Source organism: Lolium perenne, chromosome 1, assembly GCF_019359855.2.
Source record: "Lolium perenne isolate Kyuss_39 chromosome 1, Kyuss_2.0, whole genome shotgun sequence".
Lineage (NCBI taxonomy): Eukaryota > Viridiplantae > Streptophyta > Magnoliopsida > Poales > Poaceae > Lolium > Lolium perenne.
Genome location: NC_067244.2, coordinates 132454548 through 132473367, shown reverse-complemented (window position 1 = coordinate 132473367; position 18820 = coordinate 132454548). Strand labels below are relative to the sequence as shown.

General features: G+C 45.5%; 1 protein-coding gene across 1 annotated transcript; it reads right to left on the bottom strand.

The window, feature by feature from the left end:
• Window positions 1-4232: 4232 nt before the first annotated feature.
• Window positions 4233-6375, bottom strand: LOC127294074 (putative pectinesterase 10). The gene is made up of 5 exons (XM_051323852.2): window positions 5614-6375; window positions 5334-5505; window positions 5019-5216; window positions 4698-4936; window positions 4233-4605 (listed from the first exon to the last, which is right to left on the bottom strand). The coding sequence occupies exons 1-5, from the start codon at window positions 5850-5852 to the stop codon at window positions 4446-4448; spliced, it is 1008 nt and encodes a 335-aa protein (XP_051179812.1). The 5' UTR covers window positions 5853-6375; the 3' UTR covers window positions 4233-4445.
• Between the last annotated feature and the right edge of the window lie 12445 nt (window positions 6376-18820).

Genomic DNA, 18820 nt, shown 5'->3' with positions numbered 1-18820 from the left:
TTGTTTCTTCTGCACCAAGGATTGGAAGACACGTTTCACGAGCAAAGTTTCTCTTGACTAAGCTCTTGTCTAAGCTCTTCTCTATGAAAGGTGTAGGAATCTTGTAGGATTTTGCATGATTTCAATCTTAAGGTTTCCTATTAATGGTGCGCATAGAATTCTTGTGAATTTATTTGCATATGTGTGCACCTGCGTGCAATCTCAGCAGCATCTTCCTATTTCTTCTGCAATATGCTGTGTCACTGATTTGTTTCACTTGGGTACTTCTGAAGTAGTATATCTCAATTATATAGGAAGACGAATGTCCACTCGCAGCTACGTGTGAACCTGCAGGCAATCTCAGCTTCTTGTTTCTTCTGTAGTATGTTGGCTTAGGTCACTGATTTGTTTCACTCTGTTAGATAAAGTAGTTGTCGCATAAACAACCAAGGATTGGAAGACACATATCATGCGCTAAGCTCGGGTTGACTATAATTTTCAGCATCTTTGGATACCCTGCTCCTTGGCTGAATCTTCAAGTATCGTTATTGTTTTCACTACGTTTGCATTTTGCCGATAAAAGGGTAATATATCTATATTAAATCCTGGCCTCAACAACAAACTCAATATTACATCGAGGATGCACAAAAGCAAATTATTAAAAATAAAAATACAACTAATGCACATAATAACAAATAGCAACACCAACAACCGCCTAGGCAACACACGGGCCCGACAATGTTCTAAAAAAATGATGCCTTCAGTAAGAGCATCTCCACCGGCAGCCCCCAAATAGGCGCCGACACCTCCTTTTGGGGGACGTCGGCACAACATCCTCCATTTGGGGGAGCTGCTCTCACACCGGCGCCCCCAAACAGGCGGCCCGATAGATAATTTGAATTTGAAATCTCAAAAACAACCATAGAAATTCGAATAAGTCTACGAATATGAAGTTGGGCCAACACACGGCCACCAAATACGAATAGGTTTTGAAATAAGAAGCGCGGACGGTGCCGGGGTAGACATGAACGCGGACGGTGCCGGGGTAGACATGAACGCGAACGGTGGCGGTGGAGACATGAACGCGGACGGTGGCGGTAGAGACATGAACGCGGACGGTCCCGGGGTAGACATGGACGGTGCCGGGGGAGACGCCGATGCAGCTCGCACCGCCATCACCTCTTGGCCGATGCGTTCACGGTACATCTCGTGCCACGCCCGTGCCAAGGGGTCCATCTTCTCCATGTTGGCCATCAAGATTTACGATTTTGAGACATTTTGGCCAACGATAGCTGTGTCGCTTCGTTGTTGGCCTTCATGGCAGCGGCGTGAGCTTCCATCTTCGCCGCCTCCACCCTCTCCCTCTCCAACTCGATCTTGGCATCTTGCTTGTCGAGGATGGCCTTCCACACGACGGCGGCTCTATCGGCAGCTTCCTTGTTCTCCACCGAGAACGAGGTGATCATCTTCTCGATGGAGGCGTCCATGGCTGCCAATACCGGCGCCGCATTCATGTCGGCCTTGTCCTTCTTGTTGCCAATGGGGCGCCCGGTGGAGGCACCGGCTGGATCAACCGGCCCATCTTCCCCGTCCTTCAAGAGAGTGTGGAGGAGGTCGTCCCATTTCTTGCAACCTTGGAGCTTGTTGAAGCAATGCATAAACGGAAATTCTTTGTCCTCGTGTTGGTGCTTGTACTTTTCGAGGGCTTTGAGCATCTATTCATATGCAACAACATTGATCACCAATTCATATGCAACAAGTTGGATCATCAATTTATATGCAACAATATTGATCACCAATTCATATGCAACAAGTTGGATCATCAAATCATATGCAACAACATTGATCACCAATTCATATGCAAATAAGATAGGCGTAGTTCATACCCAATCCACCATCATCGTGACGCTCTCCTTCCATGCCTTGATCTTCTCATAGTAGCCGTGGAACTTGCTACACGACCCCTTGATCAAGTTCCAACGGTGAGAGAGGGCGCCCTCGTTCCGGTTCATCTCTATGGTGGCGTAATCACCATAGTTCTTCTTCTCGTTGAAACAATCAAGGATGCACTTGTAATACTTGTCCCCGGTTTGGTTTGCGCCGGTGATGGGGCAAAAGCTCACTTGCTTCCACGCCTCGATGAGGCATTCATCCTCCAAGGACCTCCACCTCGGACCACGAGTGCCGGCGGAACGCCTGCGCGTCCTCCTCACGCTCGCGCTGGTCTCGGCGTCGATCAACTCCTCCTGGACTTCCTCCTCAGCTCCGTCCTCGTCGGCCTCTTCTTCGTAGTCGTCGACCGGGGGTTCGTAGGCATGGCCGCGTATGATGCCGTTCAGGATCTCCTCCTCTCCGGCAATATACATAAAGTTACAATCTTTGAGTCGCCGCCGGTGTCTACGATGCACACAACACATAGAAAGAAAGGAAACGCACCTCGTCCTGGCCCATGGACCCGCCGGACCCGCTGCCGAACACCTGCTGGGTGTGCCTGCCGTCACCGGGGAAGAGGTCGCGGGGAAGGCCGGTGCCGTCCGTCACGTGGCCCTGGGTGCGGCGCAGGTCAGGCGAATCGTTCAGGTCGGGGAAGCGGAAGGCGCCGCTGCCCCGAGCCGTTGAATCCGGCGAGAACGAGGCGTTGTTGTCGACGGTCATGTCGCTGTCGCCGAACTCGGGGGAGTAGCAGGCGCGGCCGTCCATCTCCGACAGCCGCATCTGCGAGATTGACGGCGCGTCCGCGGGCACCGCGTAGTAACCCAGCGACGACGGGGAGCTCGAGATGTTGTTCAGGCTGCCGCCCAAGCTCAGGCACGCTTCCGCAGAGGCCACCGCTTTCGCTGCGTCGAGGGCGGCGATGCGGCGCCTCCTGTGGTCGGCCGTGACGAAGGCGCGGCGTTCCATCTCCGTCTCCCGGTCCTCCTGCAACATGGTCGACGGCTTCTCCTTCGGCGTGACGGTGCGCGTCTTCGGCGGCGCCTTCGTCGGCGCCTTCGCTGCCTTCGCCGGAGCCCTTGTCTTCGGTGGCATGGCGCGATGGCGAGGGTTTTCGGGTTCGAGGCTGGATGGGAGATTGAGCGGCTGGCGGGAGAAATGAGCAGCGGAGGGGACGGGGTTTTGGGGGAGAAGATGTATATTTTGTTGTTGTGTGGCTGACAGGCGGCTCCCACGCCCAAAATTTTCAGCATCGCGAGGCGCCGGCGCGCCCGATTCACGCCCTTGGTGAAGTGGCCGGCACGGGGTTGCCGGCGCTTCTGTTGGGCTCCAAAAATCGCCGGCATCGTTTGGAGCGCGCCGATGCGAGCCATTTTCACCCCCAGCCGCCAAAAAGCTATCAGGCAGCTATCGAGACCGGCGGTGGAGATGCTCTAAGGTAACGACACGTAAGTGTCACTTTAGTCGAATCCAGTCAAAGACTAGATCATGAGTATTCATCATGGAAAACAAGCAGTTCCATGCAATGCGTCAACAACGATGTTGGACGAAGGTAAGGAGAAGCTGTGTATGATTCAGGACACGCTGAGCGATCTGTTCATGAAGGTAACAATCCTGGATATGCTGAGCTGCGTCGTCCATTGAGCCTTCTATTTTGCTCGTAGTAACGATCCGTTCAGCACGGTATTGATGCCAGGTACGGGACGCCTGAACGACTTGAACTGCAATGTGATCCATGGCCATGTATGACAGACGAAGGGTTTTCACCCTAGAGCTCCCGGAACTGAAGTAGCACCACCAAGACTAACCACGATGTGTTGTCACATTCGCTGACCACCATCTTCAGTTCTTCTAGCTTTGACATTGCCGAACACAGAAAGACACCCATACTCATGTATGTGCCATGTCGTGTCCGAGACTACTCGGCAACACGCACAAATTTAACATGATCAACGCCACATGACTAAAAAGTGTACTATATGAAATTTGGCTAACTTTGCCTATGAAGGTTGTACTTGAAAGATTGGTACACTAGCCAATTGAACTAAAAGTCCAAACTGATGGAAATAGACTAAACAGTGTATTTATATTCAACACTCCCTCTCACGTCTACGTCTAGGCTATTGGGTTCGGTACATGCCGTAGAATCTTCTTTTTGTTTTTAAAACTGCATGAGCAGGATCTTGAACTTGAAATCTATTGGCTCTGATACCATGAAAGATTGCCAATTGAACCAAAAGTCTAAAATAATGGAAAGAGACTAGCCAGTGTATTTATATTCAACAGTACCAACAAAACACTATTTTTTTAGACGAGTTTCATAGGATTTTGTATGATCTCAATCTTGAGGCTTTCTTTTCGTGCGAATAGTCTTTGGGTCAAAGGAATGGTGCTATTCATTTGCGTAGGTATTCCTAATATCTCAATTATATAAGAACATATATAAGAAAATTCACTCCAACTGTAGCACACGTGTGCTTATCGCCTGGGGTCGTGCAATTTCAGCATCTTCCTGTCCAAACAATCCTGACAGACTATCTTGGCTGCGCGGCGAGCCAGCCATCGGCGGAGACGTATGACACATTGACGAAGTTGGCGATTTCCTGGGAGCTGAGCGTCTTTTCCCATGGCACCCGCCCTGTTGTGTTGGACCCCTTCCCCGTGCATCCAGATTCCACCATCGTCAGCGAGCCCCTGCAGGCAACCGATTTCGAACCATGAGCATAGATGTGCAGCAGTCAGTCCAGTCACATCTCACATGTCGATTACTCCAGTTTTGAACTCACTCTTGGCCCTTGTAGTTCCAGGCGTCCCAGCCCTGGCTGACCACGATGTCGGACATGTCCGTCTGGTAGAAGATGACCCTAGCATACGCACGCCAAGCGCGGCCGAGGTACGCCGGCGTGACACCGCTCACCTTGCCCCCGTTAAACACGAACCCGGTGCCGTCTTGTGCACTGTTCCGCCCGTGGGCCGTGATGAAGCCCGGCGTCACCGTCGACCTCCCCGTCGACACCTCGCAACCCTGCACACACAGGCACATTCCGTCATCCACAGCCCATCCTCCATGCATAATGTGTGATGGAGCTCTAGGGTTTTGGCCGGACCTGGAAGATGGTTTGGCCGTTGCCGAAGATGAAGTCCGTGGAGCCTTCGATGTAGCAGTTCTCGTAGTAGTGCCTCCCGAACAGGTCGCTCAGCGTGTCCTGGACGCTGATGAAGCCGCACCGGTAGAACGACGACCGGTCTCCGGCCACCAACGCCGCCACCGCAGGCGCCATGTTGCTCACCCCGTCGTACGTGTTCTGCAACCACGGGTCCATCCACACGCGGAAAAATAAAATCTTAATTCGTATGCAACAAGTCGCGACTCATTTCACACAAAAAAAAAGTCGCGATCAAGTCAACGGATGACGGCCGACCTTGAAGCTGATGTCGCGGGCCATGAAGTCGGTGGGATAGGAGGTGAAGGTCGGGGAGCTGGCCGTGACGGTGTCCCCGCCGGCATGGTCGGCCCATTCGATGAACGTCTGGTCCTTCCCCTCGCCCTCCAGCAGGATGAAGCTCTTGTTCAAGGGCACCAACACCTTCTCGCTGCACCCATCACATGCACGCATCGAAAACACCGGACACAAAATCAGCATCGCTACTAGTACTATGCCACGGGGATGAAGATATAGAGACGCGTTAATTGGTTATTACAAGTAAACGCCGGCGGCGACATGGATTCGGATCCACTGGTTGTTGCCCAAAGGGATGGAGTCGATGGCGGCTTGGACGGACTTGAAATCGGCAGGCTGCTTATTGTTCACGAAGATGCTCCTCACCACGCCCCCTGCAGCGTCGCAGCCTCGAGGCGCGGTAGCCGTGAGAGCTAGCGCCACAGCTCCAATGGCTAAGACCAGTGTAGCCAGTGGGGTACTTACCCCAAGCTTCGTCATGGCGACTGATCTTGTTTTTGTTTCAAAGAGATGATATAGAAGAGACAAGTGAATGGTGATATAGTATGGAATAAATGGCGGCGTGCGAGGAATCGAGTTAAATTCGAGAGGGAGATCGGCGTGTTTGGAATGTGGCAGGATGGTTAGCCTGATTTTGGGAAGTAATTGATCCCAAATCAGGAATTTCTATAAGTACGCGCGCGAGCATGAATGCAGTCGTGATATCTTTCTATTATTTCACCGTGCACAGCCTTCTCTTCTTGCCTTCCCACAAATGTCGGGGGGGTTTTATTTCCTTCCATGGAAGCCCGCGCTTTTTGTTTCTTTTCGAATTATGGTAAATCCCGCGCTGAATGCTTACTATGTTACGATTTACAACACCGTTTTGCAAAACAAGACTATCTAGCATGGACTTTTGAATACTTGCACCAATGTCAACAAATAAAACAGGAAATCATAGTTCTTAAATTAGACTTTCAAAAGGCCTTCAACATGATTGAGCATGGCACTATCCTGAAGATTGTGGGAGGGATTTGGAGAAAGATGGTTAAAGTGGATCAGCCTAATTTTTTCTTCACGGACTTCCTCTGTCCTTCTAAATGGAGTACCTGGAAAACAGATTTTCTACAAGCGACGTGTCATACAAAGAGATTCGTTGTCACCGCTCATCTTTGTGTTGGCGGCTGACTTACTTCAATCTGCAAACAGAGCTGTGTTAAACCATTTGGTAACTGCACCACTGATAGTAAACTCTCTTTTCATTCTATATGCTAATGATACTTTGTTAGTCAGGCCACCGCTGGTAGGAAATAGTTTATAGGTGTAAAAATAGTAGCGACGCATCTTAAAAATGTCACGCCGTCCGGTATATTTGGGCAAAATACCGGCGGCATAATAAAATTTACTACGCTGCTAGTATTTTTCTACCGGTGTGGTTGAAACAAAGTTGGTCATCGCTACTATGGGTCCCAATGATCCGGTCCGACCTGGAAAAAAAGGCGGCATGTCACCGATATTTTGGATCCAACCGCGGAGACATTGATCCCGCCCGCAGCCCAGTCCCACGTGTGCCGCTTCACTTCTCATCTCTCTTGCACTCCCTACTCATCTCCACGCCTGGGATCCGCCATGTGCCATATGTATCTGCCCAGCCCCATGCCGCCCCACGTCACCGTCGATCCTCCTCGCCCCATGCAGCCATCTTCGTCCGCCCGTGTCGTCGCCTCGCTCCACACTGCCGTCGATCCTCCGCGCCGCCATCCTCGGTGAGTGTCGTCCTGCCGTTTCCCCTCTATTTTGTTAGAAATTGTATGTTATATGTGTAGTGGTAGTTGTATGCTGTGTAGGATTTTGTTAGTTGGTAGATTAGAAAATGGTAGATACAAATTGTTAATTAATTTAGATGACATTGTTAGTTGATTTAGAAGGCATAATTAGTTTATTTGTGCCTATTTGCTTTATATGATGAATATTGTGTAGTAGATTAGAAATTTGTGTTTCTTGTATACAGGATATGATGGCACCGTGCCGAGTTTGCAGGAATGAACATGAGCATGGCCCTCTTGTGTCGGGCTCCCGATTCCATACCACCGTGATACATAGGCATTTTGAGAATTCAGTGTTGTACATTTATATTTTTCATACATTTATCCATTTTCTAGTGCATTATCATTTATGTAATGTGTGTTTTTGGTACGCACACTATCTCATGCAACGTAAGGTTGCGGTTTGATGTCAAGAAAAGTCAATCAAGGATTCTTTTGGGAGGTGTCGAGTGAAACTGGCTCGTTACGCGGAACCGTCTCGTAGGAGGAGAAATGTTATGCTTCTCCGTGGGAGAGGTGCCAAAGATATTTTATTGCGATATTAAAATTTGATGATGGTGCGAAAAAAGAGGCCGACGAGGAAGGCGGGAAGGTGAGGAAGAACCCTATGAATCTATCATTGTCAATCAAAGGTGCATTCTTAGGAAGGGTGGGCTGGATCACGTGGCACAAATCCAACCTCCAATGGGTACCTACGTTCTGGTGCCTTTTGTTGCACGTTCGACCACTACGAATATGACTAAGTGAAAGAGCAAAGTCTATACTCCATGTTTCGTGTGTTTGATAACAACACTTGAATAAATTTCACCGTGTATAAAGATTGTCTTTGATAGATTTGCAAGTGCACGGTGACCTCGCTGAACACGTCAGGATCGGAGGACTGAAGCGTAGCTTATAGGTTTTCTGATTTTGTGTGTGTATCGCGAGGTGACATGGTTGGAGAGGAAAAGAGGAAAAAGCAGTTTCTGCCTGACCGGTACTACCGGTACCAGTAGCGGTAGTACCGCTACCCTACTGGTACCGCTCTGGAGCTTTGCACTGAGAAAGTCCCACAGAACAAGTTACGGTACCTTGTGCGGTAGTACCGCCTCGGTACCGCTTAGGTACTTAACATAAGTTACGGCACTACCATCGTGGTACCGCTTAGGTACCACTTGCACTAGTAGGAAAACCCTTATAGGCGGAGCTTAGTTCTGTGGCGCACCATTAAAAATGCGCCACAGAAATTTATTCTGTGGCGCACCATGCAAGGTGCGCCACAGAAATAGCTTAATTTTGTGGCGCACCACGGAACACTGCGCCACAAAAACTTGGTGGGGCCCACACCCTGTCACGCCCAATCATTGGTTTCACTTTTTCTACGGCGCACTGCACTTGGTGCGCCACAGAAATAACGTATTCTGTGGCGCACTGGCCTAGGTGCGCCACAGAAATAACGTGTTCTGTGGCGCACTGGCCTCGGTGCGCCACAGAAATAACGTGTCCTATATCATGGCCGTACCCCTCCCTCGCCCGTATACCACTCTCTCGATCCCCCTCTCCCCTCTCCCCGCGCCGCCGCCTTCCATGGTGAGCGCTGTCGTCGCCGCTGCCTTCCTCCGCGACGGCCGCATGCCGCCACGCTCCACCCACCCCGCCACCAGCAGCACAAGCCGCTGCGGCGTGGAGGAGGAGGGACCGGCGCGGCGTCAAGGTGGAGGACCCGCCGCCGCGTCAAGGTGGTGGAGCCGCCGCGACCTCCACCCCTACCGTCGTCGTCGGTGAGCTCCTCCACACCTGCAGTCATCGTCGGTGAGCTCCCTCCCTGTGGTGACCCGGCATACCACTGCATGGTGTAGTATGCAAGTCTGATATAACACCAATGAAACACCGTTCCACTCGTATTATATCGCTCAGAGTGGTACAACAGAAACATATGCGGGTCCAAGGCATGTCTATAGAATTACAACATAGACTCTTTACAAAAGATCCACACAGCCTCCTACTTTACAATGAGGTAAAACTGCAAATAAACTCCAGAAGAACGACTCGTGATCTAATCTTATCACGGACTCTATTTAAAGAGTATTTGACTAGCTTAAGAGGCTATGACTAGATTCTAGCTAAATAGGAGCTAGGTTTAGGAAGCTAGTTCCCTTCTACTACTTAATTTAGGGTTTCTCCATGGTAGTTGTAGTGTTTGACCCTTCCGGCAGGTTCCTGTCCCCTTGAAGTATTTGTAGACTCCTCGGTCTTCGAGTTGCATGGTAGATCCTCCTTCGATGCCTCCATATCTAAGCAGGGGATTTAAGAGTGGGATGAGTACGAGCGTACTCAACAAGTTCATTATAGGAAAGAGGTGTTTAATGCACTAGCTACGGCATTAGACCAGAAAGTCTAATACCAATGCAGGTTTTCATAACCATTTCTTCAAAAGGTTGCTTTTATTCAGAAGAACTATGTCCGTCAGCCTTCACCGGTTTACTAGAACTTCATGGAGCTCCTTTCCGGCCGCGTTCGCAGTTCCATATCCCGGAACAGGGAGTGACAGGTCATGGTTCTTTACACTCTGCAGAGGTGTGTTGCTTTACCCATAAGAGATCTTAACCTTGGTGCCAACCGAGTCTATAGTTCTCGTCCACACTTCCTTTGGTGTGAGGCCCGGTATAAGGTCATAGCCAATCATATTCCTCCGCTACCTCATACACCCACCCTTTGCTGCAAACTCCGACCCTGGGTCCTCGCCGGTGCTCTTATACCAATTAAGGACGGCCCCGACCACGACAACAGTTCAGGTCTCTACCATGAACTCCTTCGCCGACAGCTGCAACCCATCATAGACCGCAATTACCGTGGGGACTTCATCGGGACCCCCACCCTACCACTTGTCCTCTCTTGGATCAAGGGTACCACTTGTCCTCTCTTGGATCAAGGGTCTACGGTAAAGCGCATCCGTTGATGTACAAGAGGTGGAAATACAATTGACTATTCCGTCCCACCTCCGATCTTATGGTTAACACGGGTATTACGGCACAAGAATCACTGGCGACATTTGTTGTTTAATCCTAGATGGATATAAACCCTTGCAATGGAACCTCCACCATATCAACACAATCCATGGTTCCATTGCCCACCACATAGTCATATTCATAGTTATGAAAGTAGTGGTTTTGGTTTTTATGCAATAGTGATAACCATAGTACTTTGCAAGTAATTTGATAGAAATACTCAAATGACATGAGCAAGTGATGAACTTGCCTTTCTTGGCTGCAAGATTATGCAGACAAGGTCTTCGATACGCAATAACTCCAAATTCTGAAATAGCATCATCGTCCGGTAAGGACGATGTTTAAAAGATTGGCAAGGATGCAATAATGCATAAGTATGAGATGCAATCGCTCTAAACGTGACCTAACCCCGATGATTTAGGATTAGTGAGTTGAAATGATTTGTTTAGGGTGTGTTGCACTTTTAGAGTGGTTCTCATACAAAGTTCTTATTCAAGTGTGGTTACATGGTATCATAAACAAGGTCTTTGCAATGTATCATAATAATAACACTAATAGCACACAACAATAACATTGAGTATAAACCTAATATGTAATGAATGGTGGTTGGTTTTAGCACTATATGGCATGGTTAATGGTTAATTATCATATGCTTCAAAAGAATAACTTTTGAAGAACATGTTCTTTAATAAAGAACAAGTATGATAATTAGGGTTGTGGGGTTCTAGGGTTCACTATGGTTTTCCACTAGTTTATAGGGTAAGGATTAGATGGATCCCAACATAGTTGGATTCATCAACAGCTACAACTTGTAGGGTTAAGCCTAAGCATCTTAAGCAATTTATTATAAGTAGTTGCTATCAAGTTGGTATATCTTGTTAATGATGGCTGGCTAGGGTTTATAGATCTTATTAGGTATAGTGGATGACTATTCTATATCTTCTTCAAAGGAATAACTTTTGAAGAACATACTTCTTAACTAATAAGAAGTATTTCAATTTGAATTGGGTGGTTTAGGGTTTGCTATTGGATCTACTAAGTAAGGAATAGTTAGTTCCTATATAGGATGATGCATAATTCTTTAGTGCTTGCAGGGTTTAGTGGAGCATGATTAATGGTGCAGAGTATTAGGCATGGTTGCTATTAGAGTTCATCACAATGATGTGATTCTAAGCATGGATAAATAAGGATGATGGTTTTGGTAATAAGAGCTAGGGTTTAGTCTTGGTTAATCCTACTTGATCAACCTGGTTGGATAGGTATACATACATGGAATACTAAATTATTGATAATAGGGCTCCTACATTTCATGTGGCATGGCAAGTATTTAATTGTTAATTATGGTTCTATGAATCAAAAGCAAAGTATCATGATCACATTTTCTAACCCAGGGTTTAGGTTTTAGAAACAATTTAGGGTTTTCACATAAAATGATAGGGTTAAGGTCTTTACACATATTAGAACTAGGTTTCCAAGTTGTGATAGAATTATTAAAGTATTGATTGATAAAAGAGTTGGAATTATTAATAACCTTGAAATGGAAATAATAGTGGATCTAACATTATATTATTTTATCAGACTTAATAAAATATTGATAAATACTATTAGGGTTTAGGGTTTTAATTAATAGTTAAAGTAATGATCAATTAGGATTCTTATATGATTAAACATAACCATATGGAACAATTGTGGTATTTTAATACAAGTAATATTTACTATTTTCTTGAGGTGAAACATAGAAACAAGAAAATTCTATTTTTAGTATTTAGGTCTTAATGGCTTAAGATTAAAATTGGTCTTCTAAAATTTAGAGGAAAGTTTATATTATTGTCCTTTTAATTTGAAAATATCATAGATGTCATTTTCTGATACTTACTTCTATTTATTGATTTCTTTTTATTTTCTTTAAATGTTTTAAAAAAAAATTAAAAAATAAAATAGATCAAATGATCTATTGGGTTGGCCCAATAGCCTGGCCAACCAGGCCTAGCCCAAAAGGCCCGAGTCGGTTGGGTCTAACCCAAACCGACCCCCACTCTCACGCTCACCCTCCTCACACATACGAACACGGTCACCGTCCTCCCTTTCTCCTCTCTTGCGACCACCACGCCCATGCGGCGGCGCCGCTCGCCCCCGGCCGCTCTTGACCACCTCTGGCGCCGGCGTGGTATGGATTTGCTCCGCCTTGAGGTGATCTACATCTCCACCTCCCCGATTTGATTCCTGAGGTTTCCCCCATTCGCCCCCAACCATAAACCCAAGCTGCTGCCCGGCGCCGCTCCGGCCGATGTTGGCCGCATCCGACGCCGCCGCTCGCTGGAGCTGTGCCGCCACCATCTCGTCCTTCTCCTCCACCAAATTCCCCTCGCTGAGACTCCTCTTACACCGAGTTTCGCGCCCCTCAGACCAACTCTAGCCGCCTCCTATCCCGGCAGTCGCCGGCCGATTCTGGCATCGTCTCCCACAGGCGTGACGCCTCCACGGTATCCACCACCGGTGCCCGCTGCTTCGACACCGTCCGGCGCTCTCGTGCGACCCTGTCCACGGCTACGCCTAGCAGCGAGCCGTGGTTGTCCTCCGACGCTCCCCCACCTGCGCCTCATGTATGAGGTCCTTCTACTCCCCTTTCTGGCGCAAGTTGGACGGCAGCTGTGGCTGCAACCCTGGCGCCCCTCCTGGCTCGACATGGTCTGCTCCAGGTGCTGTGGTGGTGCCTTACGGCTGCTGCTGCCTGTGTTGCTGATGAACTGGTGGTGTTTCACTGCTGGGTTTGACGTGGTGGATGTACTGGTGGGCGGTGTGACGATGTGGTGACTACTTCCTCCTCGACGCCGGCTGGACGGTGCCGCGGACGCAACCCCGGCGTCGCCTACCTTGCTACCTCCTGTACTGCACGGTGAGCTAAACCCTTCCCCAGTCTGCCTATGATCATCTATTGTTGTGCTCATGTGCTGTAACGATATTACTTAATTCTCTATTGTCTTGATGTTGTGCTGGGGCTAAATAAATCATGCCCTGGTAGTGGAGGTAAGATTCATTGTTCTCTGTGAATTGTGGCCTGATCTAGTAATGCTTTGTCACTGCCATGTGCTATGGGTGTTGCTTTGGTTAGTGAAGCTTTGGATTCACTGATATACATGTACTAGACTTGCTATGGTGTCTCTGTTGAGATGATTAACTATTCTGGCATGTGTGTGATCTGCTGTGACTTAATACTGACGAAACTGAACCTGGATAGTTCAGTCAACTGTAATAATTCAGTTGTACCCATGTGTAGCTTATTACTGAATATGGGAATGTGAGAGACATTTAGATTTGCTTGCAGATTGATGCTTTGTTTGGTGACTTGCTTATGAGCCTGTATACTTATTTTTGGTGGCTTTACTACTGGCTATATATATATTTATATATATATGATCCATTGATCTCCAGGAATTAATCCAGGAACAAGTTGATGTTACTGTTTGCTATCTATCTGTGATGCCCCTGTTTGGATGAGTGATTCATCCAGGCATATACACTGATGGTGTTGCTTTTACTGAAAGGATGCATTCTATATTTACTTGATGCTTGGTTAGGCAATTTGCTTGATGGCTTGCTGGGTTAGCTTGTATGCTAGCCTCTGATTGTTGCTATGGTGCTACTTGGTTGGCCTGAGTAATTTCCTGGACCCCAAGTAGACCACTGTAGATGATGAATTTATTGGTGAAAGATGTGTTGTGTAAAACCTATAAGAACAGATGCTGCTACTTGATTCTTGGGCCCTGCCTGTGATGCAAAGGCTGAGGCTCAGATTTGTATTAAGAACAGATACTATGGCATAGCTCTTATTTCTCTGTGATGATCAGGCATAGCATATCTATGCAGACTGAGAGAATCACCTCTCACAATTTAAACTGATGATTTATAGTTTGAGATTTGCCAATGTTATTACTTGCAAAATCTTTCCGTGTGCCATCTGCTTAGGTTTAATCCACTCTGTGGTACCTCCTGGGAGTGTGCACAGAAGAAATATCCGTTTAGCAAGATTGGTGCTGTTGGTAGATTATGTAGAGTGATGTATTAGGCGAAGATCATAACCATGATCAGATGATGTTAAAATTCCCCAAACAAACTCCTGTTGATGCTTGAACTAATCTTCAAGCACCAATATGACTTGAAACAGATCCTTGTGATCTATGCAAATAAACATATGAACTATTTGGGTAAAGTGGGATTTAGTTCTTTGACAACTTGTTGATGTAGAGTAATTGGATCTTCTGGACTGTTGATAGGCCCTGCTTCTTGTGGATAACCTCCACTTCCTCGCTGCTTCTGCTTCTTCCTATGAATGATCTCAGTGGTTTATCTAGTGGATTTGTTCTTGCTGATGGTTGGTGAGAGTAGTCGATGGATTAACCATCTTGTGCTAGCTAAGCAGCTGGTTGCTGCAAGAGACACCACTTTTATATGGTGCCCAAGAGCTGTGCTTGGCCGATGACTATGTGCATGCATGTGTGTGTGAGCTGCTTGCATGTGGGACCCTCCTGGTTCAAGTTTCCCTGTGAAGATCTTTGTAGCTGTGGATCAGCTCAACTGAGTCGGCCTTATCTTGAGTTGGGATTTATTCTTGATATTGCCAAGTGTTAAATTGACCCTGCCCATGATGCATGAGCCTGAGGCCAAAATTGGAGATAAGAACAAATACTACAAATCTGGCTCCCAAACCATCTACTCAATGATGAGTTTAGCATAGCAATACTATGCCAAAACCTGAGAGTAATCACTAACCAAAAATTATCTCTCTTCTATTGTTTTGTTTCCCTTATTGCAGGAAAAGAAAGATATTGGAAGATTGGGAAGATCAAGATTTAGTATAGGAATTCTTTTTTTATTCTTTTGTAATCTTTCTATATTTCTATTTATGTGACTTGTAAATAGTGGAGTAATGATATTTGTAATAAAGTTTAAATCATTTATTCATTTGAATTATCAAATGTGTGTACTTTTACCTATAATATTTATATACTTGTTTAAATTTCAAATTCCAATTCAAATTCTTATTTGAATTTCTGTTTTCCATATTTGAATTTGAATTCAAATTGTTTCCCCCAAAACACATGAGTTCAGAAAGGTCATGTCGAGATTTATCGCACCCACATCGTAGACTAACTCAATTCCACCGATGTAAGAGAAACCTCGATCCCTTAGGAGGTTTTAAACAAAAGCGCGAAAATTCCCCGGATTTTCTATGCATGAATGCAATGCACACATCTGTTTCCTCTCTTTTTGTAACCCCCAATTCTGGGATATTACAGTCTCTCCCCCTTAAACTAAACTTCGTCCTCGAAGTTTGAACTCTCTCACGTTTCCGGAGTGTGGATCTGACTTATGCAGACTATGACTTCTTTCGAACTCCGTGGTGATCTCACTAGATATAATTGAATATATCCCTTGTCCAGATTCTTCCTGGAATCCACTAGATTTTGTCTTACTTGTGCTTTCCTACTTCTGAGTAAATATTACTCTCTTTCTCAAGTTATAGTCCACTTCTTACTTCCTCGAGGTATAAACCTCGGCTTCTGGTCTGACATCCTTCTGAAAGTAGTGTTCGATAATCTTATGAAAATAAGATCGAACTTTCTCTCAGTTCAGACCTTCATCAACTATCTTGCTCAAAGTATTGATTCATATTGGATCCAACTGATCCCTCGCTCTCCCCCTTAGGAATGTCCTAATGGTTGCTAAGCTCATCTCCCCCAACCAACTAGCTCCTTGGTTAGGCTATATGTCTTTTCCTTGGCTTTCTATTGTACTTTTCTAGGGTATCCTATTTGGATTGATTGTGTACCCACATGGCTGTGAATACCAGTACGATATGTTAGTTGGTTATGCAACTATGGTTATTCCAACTTTACACAGGACAAGTGTGTTGCCCATGAAAGCTTGAGTAATTTAAAGATATTATTCTGCAACTAATATTGTGCTACATGAAGAAATTGTGTTCCACATACTGATTGGTTCAGAACAAGTATGGTCAAAGTCCTATGCATCCGTCCTTGTGCTCCATCCACTTCCTTGTTCGAACTTCTTAGATGATGAGCTCCCCCGGTGATTTGAAAATTGGTTCATTGCTTCATTTGATCTTCGTACCAGATATGGATCCGGGCATTCTGATTTCATATGACCTAGTTGTCCACATCCAAAACAGGTAATATCCTGTTGCGTGCAATCTTTGGCATAGTGACCTTTTCTTGCACAGTTATGACATCGAACTTGACTATAAAACGGTGTGATTGTCTCATCTCTAGTTTGGAAATTCATCTCTGACTGAGTTTGTTGTATCTGAATTGGTTGTGGTTCCAACCTTGCCTTCCGTTTTCTTTCATTCTGCACTTCTTCATAATCATTCTCCAAAGTAATTGCAGTATCCACTAGCTCGTGGAACCTTGTGCATTTGGTTAGATTCAACTGCATTTTCAGGAATGGATTCATCCCTTTTAAGAACCTTTTTATCCTTTTCTCTTCTGTGTTCACATCCTCTGCTGCATAACGTGATAAACGATCAAACTCTACTAGATATTTCCATACCGACAAGTCATTCTGCTTCAAGGTCTCGAACTCTCTTCTCTTTAGCTCCATGATACTTTCAGGAACCTGAGCTTCTCGGAACTTCTTCTTAAACTCGTCCCACGTGAAAACATGTCCCGAAGGTTGAATTAGAATCACGTTATCCCACCATGAAGCTGCTAGTCCTGATAGTAGATAGGTGGCATATCTAACCTTCTCTTCATCATTACACCGAACTGTATTTAATTTCCGCTCCGTGTCCCTCAACCAATCATCCGCATCCATAGGTTCTGGTGCGGTAGCAAAAGTCAGTGGATTGGTTTGTAGGAATTCCGTAAGACTCACTCCTTTTGGCCCTCCATTTCTGATACCTCCATTATTCTCACGTATCAAACGACTGAAAAACTCATTTTGTTGTGCTAAGTTTGCTGCTCTATCCTCAGCCATCCTTTCCATGTACTCAAAGAATTCTTGCTCAAGCAGGACAGGGGTTGATGTTGATGATCTAGTGGCGGGGAATGCCTCTTCCATCCGCTTAGCTTCTCTTTCCTGACCTTCTTTTGCCTCCCTCTCTTCATGAGTCGTTACTATTTCCTCAGTTGGTTGGTAACTCGTCTCTCCCTCACGCGATCCCATTTACCCTCTAGACCTGTAACATCAAGAAAGAACTCAATGATGCAACATGCATTTGCACACCAAGGTCAAACTTCATGCGCAGATCTAGTCAATCAATGAAAATCCAATAAAAATCCAAGAAGATTCAGCTTTGTGCTTATAATACACACCATCATAAGCCTGAATAATGATAGTTGAGTAAGACATCTCTAAACATCAGGCTGAGATGTGTAGTATATAACACCACATAAGATAGGTTTGTATCGTGATACTTAGCACGAATATATGGAAGTCTACTATTTGTCTCAACCTTTACCTTAATTGCACAATTGCAATAAGATAACTTGAAACAAGGTGGTCTAGAATAGTTAAGGTTAACCTAATTTTCTTTAGAATTACTAACTTAGCTTTCATTATGTTGAGGACTACTTCATATGGTATATCTAGATTCTAGCATAGTTATTCTAAACACATAACTATTGGACTATAGCTCCTATACTTCCAAGTGTTTCTACTGTAAAACTATGGTCATGATGTGCTTGGCACACTTCTTATTGTTTTGGAACACAATTCTTGCACTATTTGTTTAGCACTTAGCTTCTTATTGTACTCCTCCTAAATACTTTCAATGTTCTACTTCGTCACATAATGACTCTCAAGTGAATCATATATGATTAGCAACTCTACCATGTAGTTAGACATATATTATTCCTATCACTCTTCCTTATCTCCCATGATTGACTCATCATGGTCTATACTACCTCGTATCACTTGTTTTTATCACTTAGTATCAGTGGTTTCACATGTCTAGATAATTTTACTTACTCATTACTTGTATTGGTTTACACCTTCTAATAGGATATCTTAATTAATTTCATCACTTGATATAACCCCTATTACAGTTCTGGATAACTCTTACTTAACCATAACCTGTGTTGGTACACATCTTCCAATAGGATATCTTCCTTATGGTTGTATCCTCTCTTTGGACTACCATGTATTGTATACCAACTGTGATCTACTCATCTATTGTTCTAATGACTTAATGATGTGCTATATGTTTGGAATTAGCTAACTAACTTTATCTTGGTAATTTAGGTAAGAAATGTTGACTCAAGTGTGTCAGGATTATTCTCAAGTGAATATCCATCTCAAGTCATAACAAGTATTTGGTCTACCTAGGACAACTTCCTATAGACACTACCAATCCTATAGGTCTCCTTTAAAGGGTTTTAATCCTAAGGTCAAAGCATTTGCTCTGATACCAACTGTGGTGACCCGGCATACCACTGCATGGTGTAGTATGCAAGTCTGATATAACACCAATGAAACACCGTTCCACTCGTATTATATCGCTCAGAGTGGTACAACAGAAACATATGCGGGTCCAAGGCATGTCTATAGAATTACAACACAGACTCTTTACAAAAGATCCACACAGCCTCCTACTTTACAATGAGGTAAAACTGCAAATAAACTCCAGAAGAACGAC